Source organism: Aspergillus vadensis, assembly GCF_003184925.1.
Source record: "Aspergillus vadensis CBS 113365 unplaced genomic scaffold BO88scaffold_34, whole genome shotgun sequence".
NCBI lineage: Eukaryota > Fungi > Ascomycota > Eurotiomycetes > Eurotiales > Aspergillaceae > Aspergillus > Aspergillus vadensis.
Genome location: NW_020292072.1, coordinates 1 through 16844, shown reverse-complemented (window position 1 = coordinate 16844; position 16844 = coordinate 1). Strand labels below are relative to the sequence as shown.

Below are 16844 nucleotides of genomic sequence, written 5' to 3'. Positions count from 1 at the left end.
TATCCGAAGACTGTACGGATCGCTCCCTCGGAATCGAGCATATCTGCTTGCACAACTTCGGATGGGTCACTCTTGGCTGGCAACATACCAGAAACAACGCGGTTTCCAGGTCGACGACAGGTGTGTCTGTGGAGCTCGCGAGAAGGTAGTCCATGTACTGATGGACTGGCCGAAATTCAGATACCTGCGACAACAACTGCGGAGGAAGATTGGACCTGCGTTTAGCAGCATCTTAAACATGCTAGGAGGGCAACAAGGTAAGGAAGGTAAGGTACAAGACGCTGAACAAGACCACAGCATCCTCGGGGCTGTACTGGACTTTGCAGAAGCGTCGCAGAACAGAACACCAGGCAACTAGGCCAACATAGGCCCTGACCAGGCTCCAAATCCGTCAGAAAAGTAATGGTTTAATGTATATAAGGAATATATCGGGAGAGGTAAATAGGGAGATCCTGCATATTGCTTTTATTTATGAGAGGTCAGACTATGAAAAACACATATACACACACACACACATATATATATATATGGTATCAATACCAAATATATTCTTATAAATTCTAGTTTTAACTTTCCTCTTTTTCCTAGATTCATGGACTCTTCTACCACGGAGAATCCTTATATTCTGTATATAAAGTTAACATAAATTATATATATAGTAAAGTAGCATGTCTTTGTTCTTTCTTTTTATACTTCATGCGAGGCTTTCTGGGCCATTTTTTAGTGGCTTTGATAAAAAAAGTAAGTTTTATTTACTTAAAAAGACCTTCTGAATATAGGCCTTAATATTCTGTTCAACGCGCTAGCAATGCCAAGGTCAGGTAGATGTCATGGAACTTATGACATTTATTAAATCTGATTGGTGCTTATCCGAGCGGTCCCTAGTTATAAACCCAATATTTGGCCGAGCGGTGGATTTAAATATACAAAATATAGCGAAGGGTGCCAATCATTTGATTATCATTATGACTATTCAAGAAGGCATACTGATATTATTTTTTCTAGAACAATTTCTTAAGATAGACCTAATTATCTATTAATATCTGATTAATAACCCTGCTTTTCTCCTATATGACATCCTTGTTATAATCTGTGGGGAGCTGATTACGCAAAGAGACTGTGAAATTTGATACAACTGTATTAAAGCAGGCAGTTCTCTTGAATCTACTACTTTTTAATATGTCAGCTTCACTGATTTCAAGAATTTTATCTTTAATATGCGAAACCCCAGCCAGGAAATTGCTCTCAAACTATTTGATATCGTACATAAACGGCATAACCAAAGCGATAGAAATAATATCCTAGGTGATCAGTTTTGCAGTACGGCAAAAAGATGGCTCATACTTGCCGTGAAATACAAATTCAGGCGACTCAGCGAAGCGATAATCCAGATTCATAGTATAAAAACATTATTAATTAAGGAAGCCATGGCCAAAGTAGCTATTGTTAACTGGGATAATCTTTTCTGTGAATAGCTGCTACGTGAGGAGAACTGTCTTTGCTATAAAAGAGACTGTTATTTATTTGCGTAATATCTCGCCCGGTCGCTACGAGACAATCTGTTCTTGAAAACGTTCTATATTATAAAGATTTTAAAAGTTATTCGGACTAATTCTGCACTGTTAAGTTGATGCCGCCGCATGTCAGCGGTTAATGATATTATCAGGCAGATGCAGGAAATGAGGGCTAATAATAAAAGTACTAATATTATATTATTTGGAAGAGTTCTTATGGATGTAAGAGTTATTTTTTTTTTATAATAAATATATTAATAATACTTTATTAGTAACTTAGAGCCGGCTTTAGAGATCTGCAGTGCATGAATTAAAGAAGATCCTGAAAATCTTAGAATATTATCTTTTATAATGAAAAAGCAGGCCAGGGCCGCTATCCATGAGGATATTATATTATAAATACAGGTCTCCAGAAAGGACTTAACAATGTTGAAATTTATATGATTTTAAACAGCCACCAAAAAAGCCTTGTTAGAGGATATAGGAAGATATATTAAAAAAATGAATAATATTCCCAGCAAAACATATCTAATAGCTGTATAAAAGATTATTATAGGAAGAAGTGAGTGTGTTGGTTTAATTCTAGATTAAGTATATAAAATTAACTAAATACTGTTTACTAGATTAATATCATACAGATAAACTAGCATGTATATATATGAATAAGAGAATTGCTATGTTTAAATGTTCTGTCAGAGTCACTTTTGGGAAGACTAAAATCAAGTGGTTCAGCTAATACTGTGTAATAGTAGACTGTAATTAAATTAAATAAATAGTATTTGGGAATAGCTTTACTACCAGGAAGGGCAAACTCCAGTTATAAAGCCGGAGGAAGAAAGCTAGAATGAGAAATAATAATAATGAGTGCCCCAGCAAACTCGAGTCTGGAATAACCGGCGGACAATCACTGATCATTATTTAAGACAAAGAGGAGGAAATATTAAGAGTATTTCTGGGTTTATGTTTTTATAATCAGAATATAAGTGCCGGTGAATGGTCTCTCTCCTAATATTTCTGCTGATAATAATAGTATCATTGCAACACACCCGGTCTGCCTCACAGTCAAGGGTGTTTGAGCAGGAATAATAGATTAAAGAATCCTGTGTGTAATTAGTATAAGTTACTGTGGGGCTCTTTTTCGCCTCCTCTCTTTCCCGTTTCTGATACTGGTGATCTATATAGGTATATGGGGAATTTTCGCGTACGGCCCTAATGGCGCAGGCTAGTGAGAAGACGAGACTTACCAAGAGCAGAAAACAAGCAAGTAGCACTGAGTTTTATGGTGTTCCAAAGAAAACTGTGCAGATGGCTAGGAATCATGGGAAGTAGAGGAGACTGGCTTTAGATAGCAGATGGATTAATGAGACATGTTGTATACTTCTGAGACTTGTCCGGAGTATAATGAGAGAGTATAGATGAGAAGGGTGGTTTCTTTATCTGCCTATTAATCCATGATACTGTGGGTATGATAAAGTAATATCTAATAAACAGATTCTCTGAACACACTGACATCTATACAGAGAGACATCACGTAGTATATAATTATTAATCAAGAGCATTATCCTGACACTGGAAATTAATCAGTAAGCATAATGATATAAAAAATCAAGTTAATACTTACCGTATGCCAACATATCTTATTATCCCGTAGCAATTCCTGATAACTTCCCAGCTCCACGACCTGAACCCATATCTGCTCGGGCTTACACCAAAGACAAATGCCGTGTCCGCTTTCAGTATAATAGCCAGTATATGCATAACTGCCACAATCGTCATATATCTCCTCGCTGCCAAGCGCCTGAGTACTGCCTGTACCTTTTTTTTTGGGACTAGAGTGAAGATTGATTCAATATCACTTCATCAAGTAGAGAAATGGTCTGCGTACTAATACCTGCATAAAACCAGGGCATTATCATTGTCTTTCACCCAGGAATGATTGAGCCTTGATGCCCGATAGATCGACTATCCATCCGGGAGGCAGATAATGGGATCGTGAATATCTACGTCCTCGCAGGCTTGAATCAGATTGATCTCGGTGAACTCAGGATTGCTGAGTCCGAGAATTATATTATTACGGATGGTTCTTTCGAAGAGTCGTGGTTTCGTTGATAAGAACTATCGGTTGGTAAGGGTTGTAGAATCTTTTTAGTAAGATATTATAATTATCTTTTTACAGCCGGATGGATTAATAAAGGCGATGAATTGGCTACTCTTGAATTTAATGTCAAGGTCTGTGAAAAGAAGTGTATCTTGTAATGGATAATAGAAAAGTTATTTAATCCAATGTCAGCTTCAGTGCGTGTACACAAAGACCATAGTTAAGCCTTAACAGCCCGAGCATGCTCTCACTCGACCTCCTTCGGACGCAGATCCTGCATGCTGTATGCAGATGCTATCACTTGGGCGACGTGTAATCCAGAGTTGAAGAACCTGACCAGTAGATATTCCGCCTTGAATAGTTCACAAACTAGAGAAGTAGTCTGTTGGCTAGCACTTTTTATATATGGAATCTTGGATAATATATCTGCTAACATTATCAATGATCGCCTACGTCTGAAGCATGGATTTGATCATAGGAGGAACTTACCAGAAGATGATTTCTATTCCACAGTTTGATATTATCAGGAGAGGTGAAGATAAGGATAGTATACCAGACCCTTCAGAAAGTCTTTATTTAGTGGTCCCGCTGGAGTCTGGAGTATTTTTAGATTAAGTAATATATTATTCTTCATTTCCTCACAGAGCTTGACTAATATGCAGAGAATATGAATAGCCAGGACTATGTAATCCCACAGCAGTAATACTACTTGCTCACTGAATATTTAAATTATTTAATTACTTTTTATTCTCTCTAGAAACCAAGATCTTGCTCTTGTTATTGGTGAAAACCACCCTGGGTCTGATACCGACGGTACCGTTTGATAATATAATTGATGGAAATGCCAAGTCAACCACGGTGATTCGAATGCGCTTGAGCAATAGCATGAAGCAGTATTCCAGATTAATAAATATTTTGATGCCATGCTTTGCTTGGATGAGATTGCTATGTTCATGAAGCAGTATATATCTTACCATGATACTTAAAATCTTCTTGTGATCATCTTTCTCTGGAAGCTGGAATATTAGGAGACTTTTTCTTGATGTTGAATTAGAGTATCTAGTTTGATGATGTAATTATCAGCCGGGCTCATTTGACCATTAACTATGAAAACTTATCGAGGGAGTTCGCAGAGATCTCTAGTCAATGTTTCCATCCAACACACGTACGATGCAAGGACCTGTTATTGTGAGGAATAACCTTTGATAATTATAGTCTTTGGTTCTAAATGGATGTAGGGTAGATACTAGAGTGCTGCTGTTCATTTTTTACTTGCTAACTTGAGCCAGATCAAAAATATTATGGCTATTATATATAATCTTGCTAAGGTGGATACTAACTAAGTGATCTTTAAGTACTTAAGCTAGCTGTGAAATCAAATAAAAATTTTTGAAGGAGTCTGGTCAACAGGAGATGGTTGATAGGATGTATCTCTAGCTGTAAAGCCTGGGAAGATTATATAGATAATTCTGTTATCCAAGCCTGCTGTGCAGTCGCGCTCTTGTAATATGTAGGATTTATATTATAAAATATATATTTAGTACTCAGTGTAAGTTAAAGTCATGATATCTTGTGGTGGAATGCTTTGTAATATTTCTAATCATACTGTTACAAGCTTAAGATACTGCTGTGTTGCAGAATATCTACTTTTTCTAAGCCGGGTTTATATTTTATTGCTCTGCTGCAACGACTTTACTGTATATTCGTAGAGACAGATTTAAGGGTTCTAGTATATTTTAACTATTTTATATCCTCTAGATTAATGATAATTAAGCAGTAACTCAGGTTATCTCACAGTATATTATATTACTTACTGTTGCAGTGGATAACTCCACGTGACTGGAATGTAGCCAGAGCTCTGTTATGCTCTTGGTAGAAGAAGCAGGAATTTTTATTATAGATAATATGCTGAAGCTGTATTCTAGACCAGCTTAAGATTATTATCTGTGTTATTAGCTTACTGTGGTACTAATATGTAATATAAGGCTTAAAGTCCCTAAGACAGACAGGGATGTATTATCCCTGTAAGTTCCGGAGCCAGTGGTAATTGTTTATTTCTATTTGAAGGCGATGCTGCTTCTCTATAGTTATTATTTTCATGATCACTGTGTATCCGCAGGAAAGGAGGGTGGCTTTGATAAGATATTCTGTTTAATTATACACATGCAGTTGTTTGAAGCCAAGCTCCTGATCTTGGGCTAGTTAATGATGTAGCTGGTGTGTGAACTCCTGCAGTCTAATGGAGTGTCATGAACCACCGTGGAGTTTCCAGTTATAGAAACTTTTATCTAGTGGTTCTCGGTTAGTCAAGCCGCGGATGCACGTAATAGTGTAGTATGGTCGCGTAGAAGGCCTGTCTTTTCGAGAGGTCTGTTTGTAGTATCGGCCGGCTTGTGTTCCTTCATCTCCCCGGGTTGACTGGCGGTGGTTGCCTTGGCCGCGGCTCGGTCGGATGCGCGACGCGACTGCGGTAGATGGCGAATGCGATTCTTGATCACTGCCGCTGCCTTCAGTGGACGAGTGCTTCGGTGTAGGTGCGCCCGGTTGACAACGCGCGGGAACGCGAGCGCGAGCGCGTGTGTTGTGTATTTTCTGATCTGGTTTCCAGTGAGAGGGCCGATAATCAGACGCCGGCGGGTCTTTACAGAGAGTTTCGGGAATTTCTCTCAACATGTCAAGATATTCGATCTTCCAGGTTGTTAGCTGGTCGTGTGCCACATCGTGCCATTCTTGAGTCGGAGGTTCGACGGCCAGCGCTTGAAGCGTGAACGCAAGCACCTGACTGATGGCGGTCCGGTGGAGGCGTACTTCATTATCCGCCTGCACATCCGCCTGCGCATCCTGATTCGGGATACACAAGAAATATTGAATAATGGTGGGATCATTCTTTAAAATGTAAAGGAAAATGAAAGCCTCCCCGGTGCAGATATAGCTGTATCGAACGCCACTGTTGATCATGTATGAGAATATCTGAGTGACCACGGCCGCGACCAGGCAGGTGGCATAGAAACTAAACGTGTCACCCTCTTAGTCAATGATATTATAATCCAGATCTATCAGGTGTAGACCCGCTACCAGTTCAGGAATAGTTACTTTGTGTGGCGCTTCAAACTCCACTGCATACCCAGGTATTGCTATTCATCCGCCACAAGGTACACGCAATACTGGTCAGCGCGCCGATTGCATTATCGTGCAGTGTCATCCCTTGTCTATCTCCACATGGCTCCTCTTCCTCGTCCTGGGCCTCTTCCAAGCCTCGTATTTGCCAATCATTGGGATGTCTGCGCGTCCTCGAGATTTATTTACTCTAGGCTGTTCTCAAGCATAGTTTCCGACGGGTTTGCGCGATCATAGAAGATGACTCGGCCTTGGATTCTAAACTCATCTCGAAGGGGTTCATTGTCTTCCAAAATCTTAATAATCTTTTTAATAAAGTTGTCCACCGTGTCTCACTCAAAATTCCAAAGAGATGCTTCCGAAAAGATTAGTCTGTTCTGGATATTTATCAGGACATAATCAATTTGGGTATCAGAGAGGAATAGTAAACACATAATAAAGATATTATTACAGTTAAATTTATCCCAGATCAGTTCTTATAATTAGGGGAAGTCACGCCAAGGGACGATGTACTTGGGATAAAATCAGTTTATTAGATTAGCCATGTTGCTCTGAGTAGTAAAGATAGCATCTGTCTTAACTCAAATTACTTAAAAAAAAGAACTGTGGTAGTGATCAAGAAGATAAAACAGAAAATTAGATTATATTTAATATTCAGTATCTTTTTATATCTTTTTTTTTTTCTTCTCATAGCGCTCTACTGCTTCTCGCAGCCTTTGTTATTCTTTAATCTAATATTATAATTTGGCTATTATTTTCTCTATCCCGTTTCGAAAGAGTTGCTCAGCTGATAATCAAGTGAAAGTAACTCAACAGGGAAGAAGGCTCTATCCAGCACGGGGAATAGAGTCAGGAGAGAATTATATGTCAGGTTGTTTACCAGCTTACTCATCCCTTCAGCCGGAGTTCATAGATACCTCAGGCCTACACGTTGGTTTAGGCTCATTTATCCCCGCAAAATACACTGGTTTGAAGAAACCTAAATTTATTATATAATAATCAGAAAAGTTTGATCCCCCTTCTAATCCTTAACAAGTAGAGTTAATTATTTCAATTGCATCACTCTTAATACTCACCATCCGTTTATATAGGTACTGTAGAGGATGCTTCCATTGTACGATCTTGCTGAAATGAAATTATACAACCAGGAAGTTAATGAGCAAGTATACTTTTTAAATATAATGAGTTGGCTTACCTCTCTCATTAACTACTGATTTGTATAATAATGCTACTGTATAATCTAGTCTTTGAGAATTTAATACTATGCAGTTAGTATCTAACAAAGTTTATTAACAAGTGAAAAGTCTGTATTTCCCTTTTTATTTTAAATATACTGCAAGAGTACCTTCTTGCTGTGGACTTGCTGATAAGTACTTCATCTCGCCGATACATTTAAAAGTTAATTCATTCTATACTATTACTTAGGATCCCGAGTAGTGTGACGTCTCTCTTGTCAGTGGATAACCATCAAAAGGAGACAGACCAGAGACGCCTACCAATTGCTCTTATGATAGAGGCTATTAGTAGCTAGAATTGCAATACATGATTTAGCCATTTTGTTAGAGTTGTATTGTTATAGTTAATAATAGATATTCTGGGCACTGGAAGACAGCTTCGCCCATATTTCTCGCCAACTTGCGCGGAGTAAATATCAGATTATATCATCCATCTATTAGTTATATTCGCCAAGGATGTCCCACCTTATCGGAATCATACAGCAGAGGTTCAGGATTACCTTTAGCAATACAGAAATTATTCTATAGAAGCGGTCAGCAATATTTTTAGCTTCTCAAGTAAACTATAACCGCACTCCCACTTAGATATTAATTACAAGAAATATATATCATCATTTCATTTCTCTGGCTCACCAGATTACTTGTATTCAACAGCCATATCCATAGTATCTGGAGGAGTACCGTGATCATCTCCAAGAACAGAATATACAATAATAAGATAAATAATCAGTCTATTTCCTTCTCTAACATGCTTTGAAAATTAGTAAGTCTGGGTATTAGGACCGTAGTTGAGGTGAACACATAAAAAGCAGAGATATATCTTATTACACATGATTATTAGAAGAAATACTAATCTGTATTTACCCAATATTACTCTCCCGCTTCCTGTCAAACGACGGAGCCGAGCTGAAGGCAGTGAGGCAACTCCGAATTGGATATCCCTCTAAAGTCGGCGTCTCCGAAACTGATAAGCTGAAAATTTCTGCCTACTTCGGGCAGGTATTTGGACTCACAATTCAACGGCAGATTGCACGACGAACACACGAATTCGCCTGGACAACGGAAGAAGAGGTCCGGGCTGGTATACACAGATTCCCGGAGAGAACATGAGCATGCCGTTGCAGAAGCGGTGGAGAAGAAGCGATGCAGTAGGAATTCCATACGCAAATCTCGGGAGATGAAACCGAATATGTTCCCGGCCGGAATCGCGGAGGATGCATCCTGCCCAATCTAATAAGGAACCAAAAATCTGTAAAAATTGGTCGCTTACCTGTAGAAGCACCTCCTAAACCGTAGCTCGTGGCAACAAGTCAGAACGAGCTCTTGTTGTCATTTGGTGGGTACGCAGGCTTGCTGCAACTCCCACTCAAGCAGACTAGTATCTGTGAGTAAGGCTCGGGTGTACTGTTGAAATATCTCCTGCCCCAACAATGCCTTATCCTCACTGGGCCTGGAGATGTTGACTCGGCCTCAAACCGGGTCAGCCTTCTCACTCCAGTAAGAGGACTAGGGAAGTGTAGGAAATGAAAAGTCACATCTATGGAAATCCCTTACAATACTTTGAGAAAAAGGATGGTTAGAGGACGGGACACTATCGCATGAAAGCTGGCTGCTGTTGATGGGTCTATGAAGGTGACTTTATAGACCGCGCACTTTCTATGCCAAGCGTGATGCTCTATACCTGATTAGGAACACCATACTAGCCGGGCAATTTTATATATATTAATGTCCCGCAACTTCTCATGGCACGTACCCGTTCTAAAGAAAACGGTTGAATGGAAAACCTGATCTTGCCTACCTGGTGGAGTTTTTTACCACTTTTCCACCGGCTCCACTTGCCCTTTCTCTTGGTCTGCAGGACATCCAGATCCCCAGGCACGAATTATAGTAGACCGTGATCCGGCATCTCAAAGGGCCCACCATATTTTGGATGAGAAACAGACGGTTACCTACAAGTTTGTTGATTCCAACTAAGCGTGATGCCGTATGATGATGCAAGTAGAGTGACAGAGCAGATCTGGGGTATTTAAGTTTTCGCTACCCGGTGAAAATTCGTTGAAATGAACGGGCAATTTTGTCTCTCCACTCGACCGTTCGCGTACCAGCAGGGAAGCCGTGGTTTCAGTTAAGCACAGCCCTCGCTGGTCATCTTTAGAAATTTGCATCTTGTTCGAACCATATACCTCCCTTTTCTGACCCAACCGGGCTCTGCTTTGCACAGAGCCTGGGTAGAGGACCTTGTTGGTGTGAGGTCTTTCACCCAGCTACCAGACAGGCACTCTTCAGACAGACATTCTTCGAGGGCCTATTGTGTACTGCTATCACCCAATTGAATGGACTCATCCTCTGACTGAACATCATACTTTGCCGAGTCACTTGAGATGAGGAGAGATTGGAGGTTGATTATTGTTTCTATGGAAAACCCGCGTATTAATCTCGTTGATGTAACCCAGGTCAACGTTTGACGGTGCTTCCGAGAACAGAGGCTTCCAACAAGAGCTTTCCTCAAACGCCCGGCCATCTAGCTGAGCTAACCTAATCTCGGTACTGTATCAGGTCAAGGCACAGAATCACGGTCGATTATGACAGGGCTCGCGTCTGGTGGTCAGAAACTCATCATTCATCAACAGTCAACGCAACATTCTCTTATCTGACCGAGCCAGCTATGCCTGAACGTCACTATCAAAAGAATGAATATGACCCGAAGAAGCAACGCAGGTGAGGTATGTAGAAGTTGATAACATAGGTGCTGTAATAGCACGGATTATCATAGCTGAAAGCAACATGACTACTCATGATAGTATGTGATTAAACTCAGAGAGTACAGAGTCGGGCATTTCTATTGCTATGAGCACAACCGCCTGGCCCTCAAGATAGCAGTATCCACCATGGCAAAACACAGTGATAACTTTCTCTGTTCTCCTAACCGACAGGCTCTCGATGACTGAGATATTCTGTCTTGAGCACATGGTACCAGCCACGATGTTGCCCACCGTTACCCTCAGTTTACCATGGCTACCGGTTCTGGTCGGCCAGATTGCCTAGAGACATTGAGCGACATGGATATTTGACCCTTTCGTTCTGGCCTTATCCATCTATAGAGTAATCCGGAAGGTCATGTTTGATTCTTCACTCCCTCGCAAGCGCAGTGTTTCCAAGACCACAAATAGCGCAATCACACGAGATCTGTGTCGACGCCTCGAAGCTGAGAAATATGCGAGAATTAAACAAGAAAAAACCCACTACAAGGCTTATACCCCTGAATAGCGAGCAAGAAAACCTCACCGGTGGGGCAGGAACTGAGAAAGCCCCAACAAACCTTAATTGAGCGTGCCGCTCACCGTGGCCTAGAAACCCATTAGACGCAGGTCAGTAAAACAAAGAAAAAGTACCCACTCGACGTAATGCCATCTGGTTCGTCCATGGCGTTGCCTCGTATGGAACTAGATGCTACCTAGGGGGTCACGCTTCTCCCCGTGCCATAATTATGTAGAGCCCGGGAATCACTCTGGGCGCAGGTGATATTTTCCCTTATTGAGGGTCTCTCTCTTCTGCCTATTTTGAGAATAAGACGTGGGCCTGATAAAAAAGATTGATACAAAGTAATAGAATTCAGATTTTAGTGATACTTGATACACAATCCCAGCTTGTCCTATTGAGTTTCAAAGGGGACATTGTCCGTTCTGAAGATCAGGTAGACAAGAAGCTTCCCAAGGTGAATTTTGGGAAGCTTTTAGTGCATTACACGGAAAATAACATCTTAGTAGATTACCCAAGTTGACAGCGGTCAGGTACTGGGCACCGGTGCTCTAGACAATGGGAAGTACTACAACAAAGGGAGGAATCAGTAGTCATTGTGCTCTGTCGGACCACGGTTGCCCAACTGTTTCTAAATGGTCTCCACTGAGCCCACTGGTCAGATCTGGAACCGTTTTCCAAGTATTGTTGTGTACTTGAGACGCCTATTGACCAACGGCGCCGTCCCATGAGTCGCACACATCTTCGCCCTGCCCACGCCGATCCTATTTTCCCCCAGATGGCGTCTTGAACCGAGGCTTGCATGGTCATTTGGGGAGGTGGCTTCGGGATTTGCTCTTCGCTTAAGGCCAGCATATGCCCCTGGGCAATTGGTAGGAGAGAGCACACGCAGAGATGGCCAGATGCCCACCCCGCACTCAAACGACCATTAAAGTCCATTTCGACCGCATGACGGTTCTGGTACTTGAAGTCGGCGAGGCTGGATACTAATGCTGCACGGTTAGTCTTGCCGGGCAACCGGAGCGCTTGGAGATATAAGGCCGGCGTCTCCCAGTCTTGTTCGCTCCAGGACCAGGCTTCCCGTCCTCACTCACTGGAATGCGCAAGCGCAACAGTGTGCACCTTCACAGGAATGGCGGGCCTGTGTCGTATCAATCTCTTCGGAGATGTCCCCTTCATGGCCATGGCCCCCATGTCGTATCACCTGTGCCCTGGACAGTTCCCAGATGATCAGGTTCTTTTTATTCTTAGGACTCTGTTGTTCTGAAACACTTCAGCTATGGGCAGAGACCTCTACGCAGTGCTGAGGACTAGTACTTGCCAGAGTATATCCACTCATGACGCAAGGAAGCCAAGATCTGCTCGCGCCATGCCGGCGGTTCTTACCAGCATCGGTGCCACATCGTGCATCACGGGCAGAATGGAGGCCCGTATGAAACGGAAGTCCGTTTCCATCAATGCCTGCTGCCAGTGATGTAGAATAGTTAGATTAACTTTTATGGTATAATGTATACAGTATTCACTCGGATTCGGTTCCATCTGTAGTATATCCTGTGCCCGAATAATGACACAAAGGATCAATGGCGTCGCCAGAGCTGGGTAACTCCCCTGGTTCGCTTCGGACAAGAAATCTACCAGTCCGCGTACATATGTCTGGTCAAACCGATTGCTTGATCCATACTGTACTCGGCGTTCAGACGCGTCCGAACGCCTTCAGATGGTCCGCTCGTCAGATATCGACCTTGGTGACGGGTCATGCTTCACAGGGCCTCGGAGATTGCCCGTCTTGTCACTGCTTGGGGCGGAGATCTCGCAACAATGAGGCAGCCTAGCGGTACCTGGGCAAACCATAATCTGAGACTCCGGGAATCCAGGAGCCGATGGGTGGGAAACGGGCAAACCATCCGACAAGACTACCGTTCTGGCTCTCGTGATGAGCCTTATGATAGTGACCAGTGGGGTTACAGTATGTTTGTGCGCGGCCGAAGACGCAGAACTCCCCGCTGGTGCCTGCTGGTGCTCTCTTGTGGCCGGAGGTCAATTTGTGATGCACAGAATGCCCGATCCTTCGGATGACTCTACACCGCGCATCAAGGCCCGAATCTCCCAATCGTGCAAGCAGCATGAGTCGGCTCCACGCTAAAGAGGGATTGGCCAGGCTGGACGCGAATATGCGTCTTTCAGAATGTGATGTTCGCCTTTTGAAGTGCCTGATCGCGGCCGATGGAGTGGGGGAGCTGGATGACCTGCAGACCAGGCCTAGGGCAAATGAAGCGGGTCACAGAAGGGAAAAAGGAAAAGGAAAATATAGAAACAGGGAGGCAAGTGGGGGAAGTGAGAGATGAGAGGTAAAGTGGCAAGGAATGGTGAAGATATGGTCAAAAGATGGCGAGAGATGGGGAAAGATGATAAAAGAATCACCGAGTAGACACGGTTAAATATTTGCGATACCGTCTCCGGGAACGGGATTGCTCAATCTGTGCGGGCATTAATCTGTTCAGATGCCCAGGCCCGCACGTCTTTTCACCGCCCTCTGGTCCGGCCCTCTGGTCGATCGTTGTTGCCTTGGACCAGCAACATTTGCTGGGGCTCGGGAAGGACCGAACTTAGTCCTTTTCGGGAAGTTGTTTCAGGGGTTCAACTTGATGCCCGCCTGGAGAATCCGAATGCGCACCGAAGGAATATTTATGTCCTCGGGTTTCGACCACTGCACTTAGAGCGTAAAGCAAAGAGATCAACACATGGGTATACAATACTGGAATATGTATATACTATTACCCTAGGCTACCACAATGTGAGCCTTGTCGCTCGCGATGGTACAATAATCATGTGCATCAATGGTCTATACATTTCGTACATGAATGGTAAATGTTGTTTATAAATATATATATGTAACATGACCAATACTAGCTACTCCAGCGGGTCCGGCACAACCGGCTTCTGATAACTCCACGAGACACCTAGAGAATCGACAGGCGCGCCAAGATTGAATATATTGCCCACTCTAAGGGGTCGCTCATCAAAACCAGGTCAGCAGGTTGATAATTTGCTCAGCCTCCGATGCCTCCAGTTTCAAATATTCAATGTCGAGCATGGCCGTGCCGGGCATCAATTTTTCCGGGCGGATATGACCAATGAGAATTCGTCCCGCCAGCAGCATTCCACCCACCAACAAAACCTATTTCCAATCCAACCCTACCAAAAGTGGGGTTGTCGGGATGTCCACCAAATTGACCAGAGTGCAAAAAGTGTGGACATACTGATCGCATCTGAGCATCTCACGCAACATATCCTGACCTCTTTTTCAAATGATAGACGGTGTAGGTTGCGCATTTGCCAAATGAGCAAATTGGGTAACATATATGGAGAGTATGAACTTCTTTCTTGATTCTTCCTTGCTCTATTTCACCGAGGACAGCAGCTGGTGAAAGTATATAAAATTCTGCTCTCAGATTCAGTCATGCTTCTTGCCATAGTTATGATTATATGGGCATTATCTACCGCCATTGTGAGCACACGCATGGTCTAATTCTCGAAAACAGACCGGGTGGTTGGAATTGACAGACCATATGTAGATATGGGAACTTGTGATTCACCAAAGAAATTTGGAGTCGTGGAATAGTCAGCTGGTATGGTATTATAATGACAACTTCTAGATAGAGGGGGCTGACCAATGCCAGGAAGTTTGTTCTAGTATATTAAACTATCCGTGTTGCGAAGCTACCAAGCTTGCTATGAAACATGAGTTAGGATCCTCTTAACACAACATTTACTAAGGGATCATTTAGATGAATCAAATAAAAGATAGGGTCAAGGACATTACAGACTATATAATGTGTACCATCTTCATCAGTCAAAACAGCCGGCCTAGAAGCCCCAAAGACCAACCCAAGACCCCGGATTGTACTCAACACACTGTTGGTTAATCAGATAAACTAGCAAGCCTTTGATCCCGAGCAAACGAAGGCCGGGCTTCTCAAGGACTGACATATCTATTCTTAGAACTGCAGTTACTCTTTTCCTGATATAGTAATTAGCTTCCGGCTATCCCTCATCATTCCTCATGAATAATAGTCAGAAAACTCTTCCATTACCTGGCCTTGTTATATTAACCTTTGTAGTTATTGGGACATGTCGTGCTTTCAACTAAAGAAATGCCCGTGGCAGCTGTAGGTAGACTATATAATTATATTAGCTTCCTGACACACTCTCCTAGATAACATTCAGTGAGCATACTCCTTATATAGTAACATGGGTTTTAAGTATCTGGACACGGGGATGGGCGCTCGTGTCTCTGACTTTCAGTTAAGCCAGCCATACCAGCCGGCTGACCGGAAAGCACAACTTTTTCTAAACAAGTAGCCGGGGCAGGAGTCCTGAAGCTACTGGTAAAGCTGGTAAATAAAACAGTTTTTCATGGAGTTATTATTCAGCGCGAGGACATTTTCTCCAGAGCTGGAATACCAGAAAAATCTCTGAGACTGTCTATGATATAGCTGATACTGAGACTAAACTGATGTAGGCCGTTACGTGGCTTGAGATGCTGGATACAGATATCCTGATATATTTTACTTACTACTGTGATAATCAAAGAGTATACCTTCCTAGTACCCAGCGTGTATCAACCACTCAAACCTCTATGTAGATCCTATATATCTGAGAGATAATATTGCGGAACTCAAGCCTAATTAATATCTGCTAGTACTGTGAAACTAGGAATAAGGATACAGTATTTATTATTTACAACGAGTTACCAACCAACTGTTCATGAAAAAAATAGCATGACAACATAAAGGACACTGTCAGCTTGAATAGTTACTAAATATTTACTGCGGAAACTTCACTCACAAACATGTCTAGATGATGGTGGATGCCATCAGATCCAGACTAGTCAGAGTAGTACAAGATTATTTCTGGCTTTTTTATTTACAACATAGACACACAGCTTTAGATCTCTTTCGTCCGTTGCTGCTTCGAGAAATGTATTCTAGAACTCTGTTATCAATTATTACTCTATCTCTTAGCTGCCCACTTACCTGTATTAACTCATCCAAAGACTTGGTGGTCAGATTTTCAAGGAAGGCTTGGATCTTAGAGCTCTATCTGATCTGTCCTGTACCAGTGGCTATTAGACTTCTTGTGATTATTACTAGTACATTCAATTTCAGCATCTCAGTATTTATATTGGATACTGAGATCTGGTAGCTCTGTTCCACCCCAGCTAGTGCGCCAAGTCAGTTAATAATATTCATAGTAACAATCAAAGAAATATAATTACTAAGACTAATATAGCTGCTTCAGTCCAAGAAGATTATCTCTGTCTCTAGAATAGTTAATACTCTTTCCTAATCCCGAAGGAATCTAATATTATCAAGAATCTGCTTAGATTAGTATCCACTGCCTTCCCGTCACATAATGGCCGCTGGCAATACTTACTGACCAGAGAATATATACCAGCTCAGTCTCATTGACCAGCCACCAGGCAGTTAAAATATAGTTCACTATAATCTCCATCAGTTCCCAAATCAGGTGCAGCTCGCCCGTGTGGTAGTACAACTCCAGAAACCGTGGGAATATAAGATAAGAAAAACATCTGATCATCTCTAACAGGCTTTAGACCTG

At 42.2% G+C, this 16844-nt stretch overlaps 6 protein-coding genes across 6 annotated transcripts; 2 read left to right on the top strand and 4 right to left on the bottom strand.

Annotated features, from left to right (window-relative positions):
- Positions 1–1181: 1181 nt before the first annotated feature.
- Positions 1182–1475, top strand: BO88DRAFT_352096 (uncharacterized protein; the record flags this gene model as incomplete). The annotated part of the gene is made up of 1 exon (XM_025703573.1): positions 1182–1475. A coding segment is annotated over one exon (294 nt), but the record flags the coding sequence as incomplete, so codon positions are not given.
- A 2874-nt stretch (positions 1476–4349) lies between these two features.
- On the bottom strand, positions 4350–4520 carry BO88DRAFT_305564 (uncharacterized protein; the record flags this gene model as incomplete). The annotated part of the gene is made up of 1 exon (XM_025702432.1): positions 4350–4520. A coding segment is annotated over one exon (171 nt), but the record flags the coding sequence as incomplete, so codon positions are not given.
- A 1339-nt stretch (positions 4521–5859) lies between these two features.
- Positions 5860–6570, bottom strand: BO88DRAFT_419828 (uncharacterized protein; the record flags this gene model as incomplete). The annotated part of the gene is made up of 1 exon (XM_025708411.1): positions 5860–6570. The coding sequence occupies one exon, from the start codon at positions 6568–6570 to the stop codon at positions 5860–5862; it is 711 nt and encodes a 236-aa protein (XP_025557733.1).
- Positions 6571–11476: 4906 nt separating this feature from the next.
- Positions 11477–11745, top strand: BO88DRAFT_352072 (uncharacterized protein; the record flags this gene model as incomplete). The annotated part of the gene is made up of 2 exons (XM_025703566.1): positions 11477–11537; positions 11588–11745. Coding segments are annotated over 2 exons (219 nt in total), but the record flags the coding sequence as incomplete, so codon positions are not given.
- Positions 11746–11880: 135 nt separating this feature from the next.
- Positions 11881–12523, bottom strand: BO88DRAFT_447316 (uncharacterized protein; the record flags this gene model as incomplete). The annotated part of the gene is made up of 2 exons (XM_025710353.1): positions 12015–12523; positions 11881–11964 (listed from the first exon to the last, which is right to left on the bottom strand). Exons 1-2 carry the CDS (start codon positions 12159–12161, stop codon positions 11881–11883), a joined length of 231 nt encoding a protein of 76 aa, XP_025557731.1. The 5' UTR covers positions 12162–12523.
- A 3649-nt stretch (positions 12524–16172) lies between these two features.
- On the bottom strand, positions 16173–16844 carry BO88DRAFT_475119 (uncharacterized protein). Its single transcript, XM_025711859.1, has 4 exons — positions 16659–16844; positions 16501–16600; positions 16259–16443; positions 16173–16193 (listed from the first exon to the last, which is right to left on the bottom strand). The coding sequence occupies exons 1-2, from the start codon at positions 16821–16823 to the stop codon at positions 16568–16570; spliced, it is 198 nt and encodes a 65-aa protein (XP_025557730.1). The 5' UTR covers positions 16824–16844; the 3' UTR covers positions 16173–16193; positions 16259–16443; positions 16501–16567.

Bases quoted from the DNA above. Each gene is read 5' to 3' on its own strand.
- BO88DRAFT_475119 (XM_025711859.1), bottom strand. From the start codon at position 16,823: ATGATCAGATGTTTTTCTTATCTTATATTCCCACGGTTTCTGGAGTTG. The intron at 16,601-16,658 runs GTAAGTATTGCC...TAATCTAAGCAG, and splicing joins TGGTATATATTCTCTGGTCA to ATTCTTGATAATATTAGATT.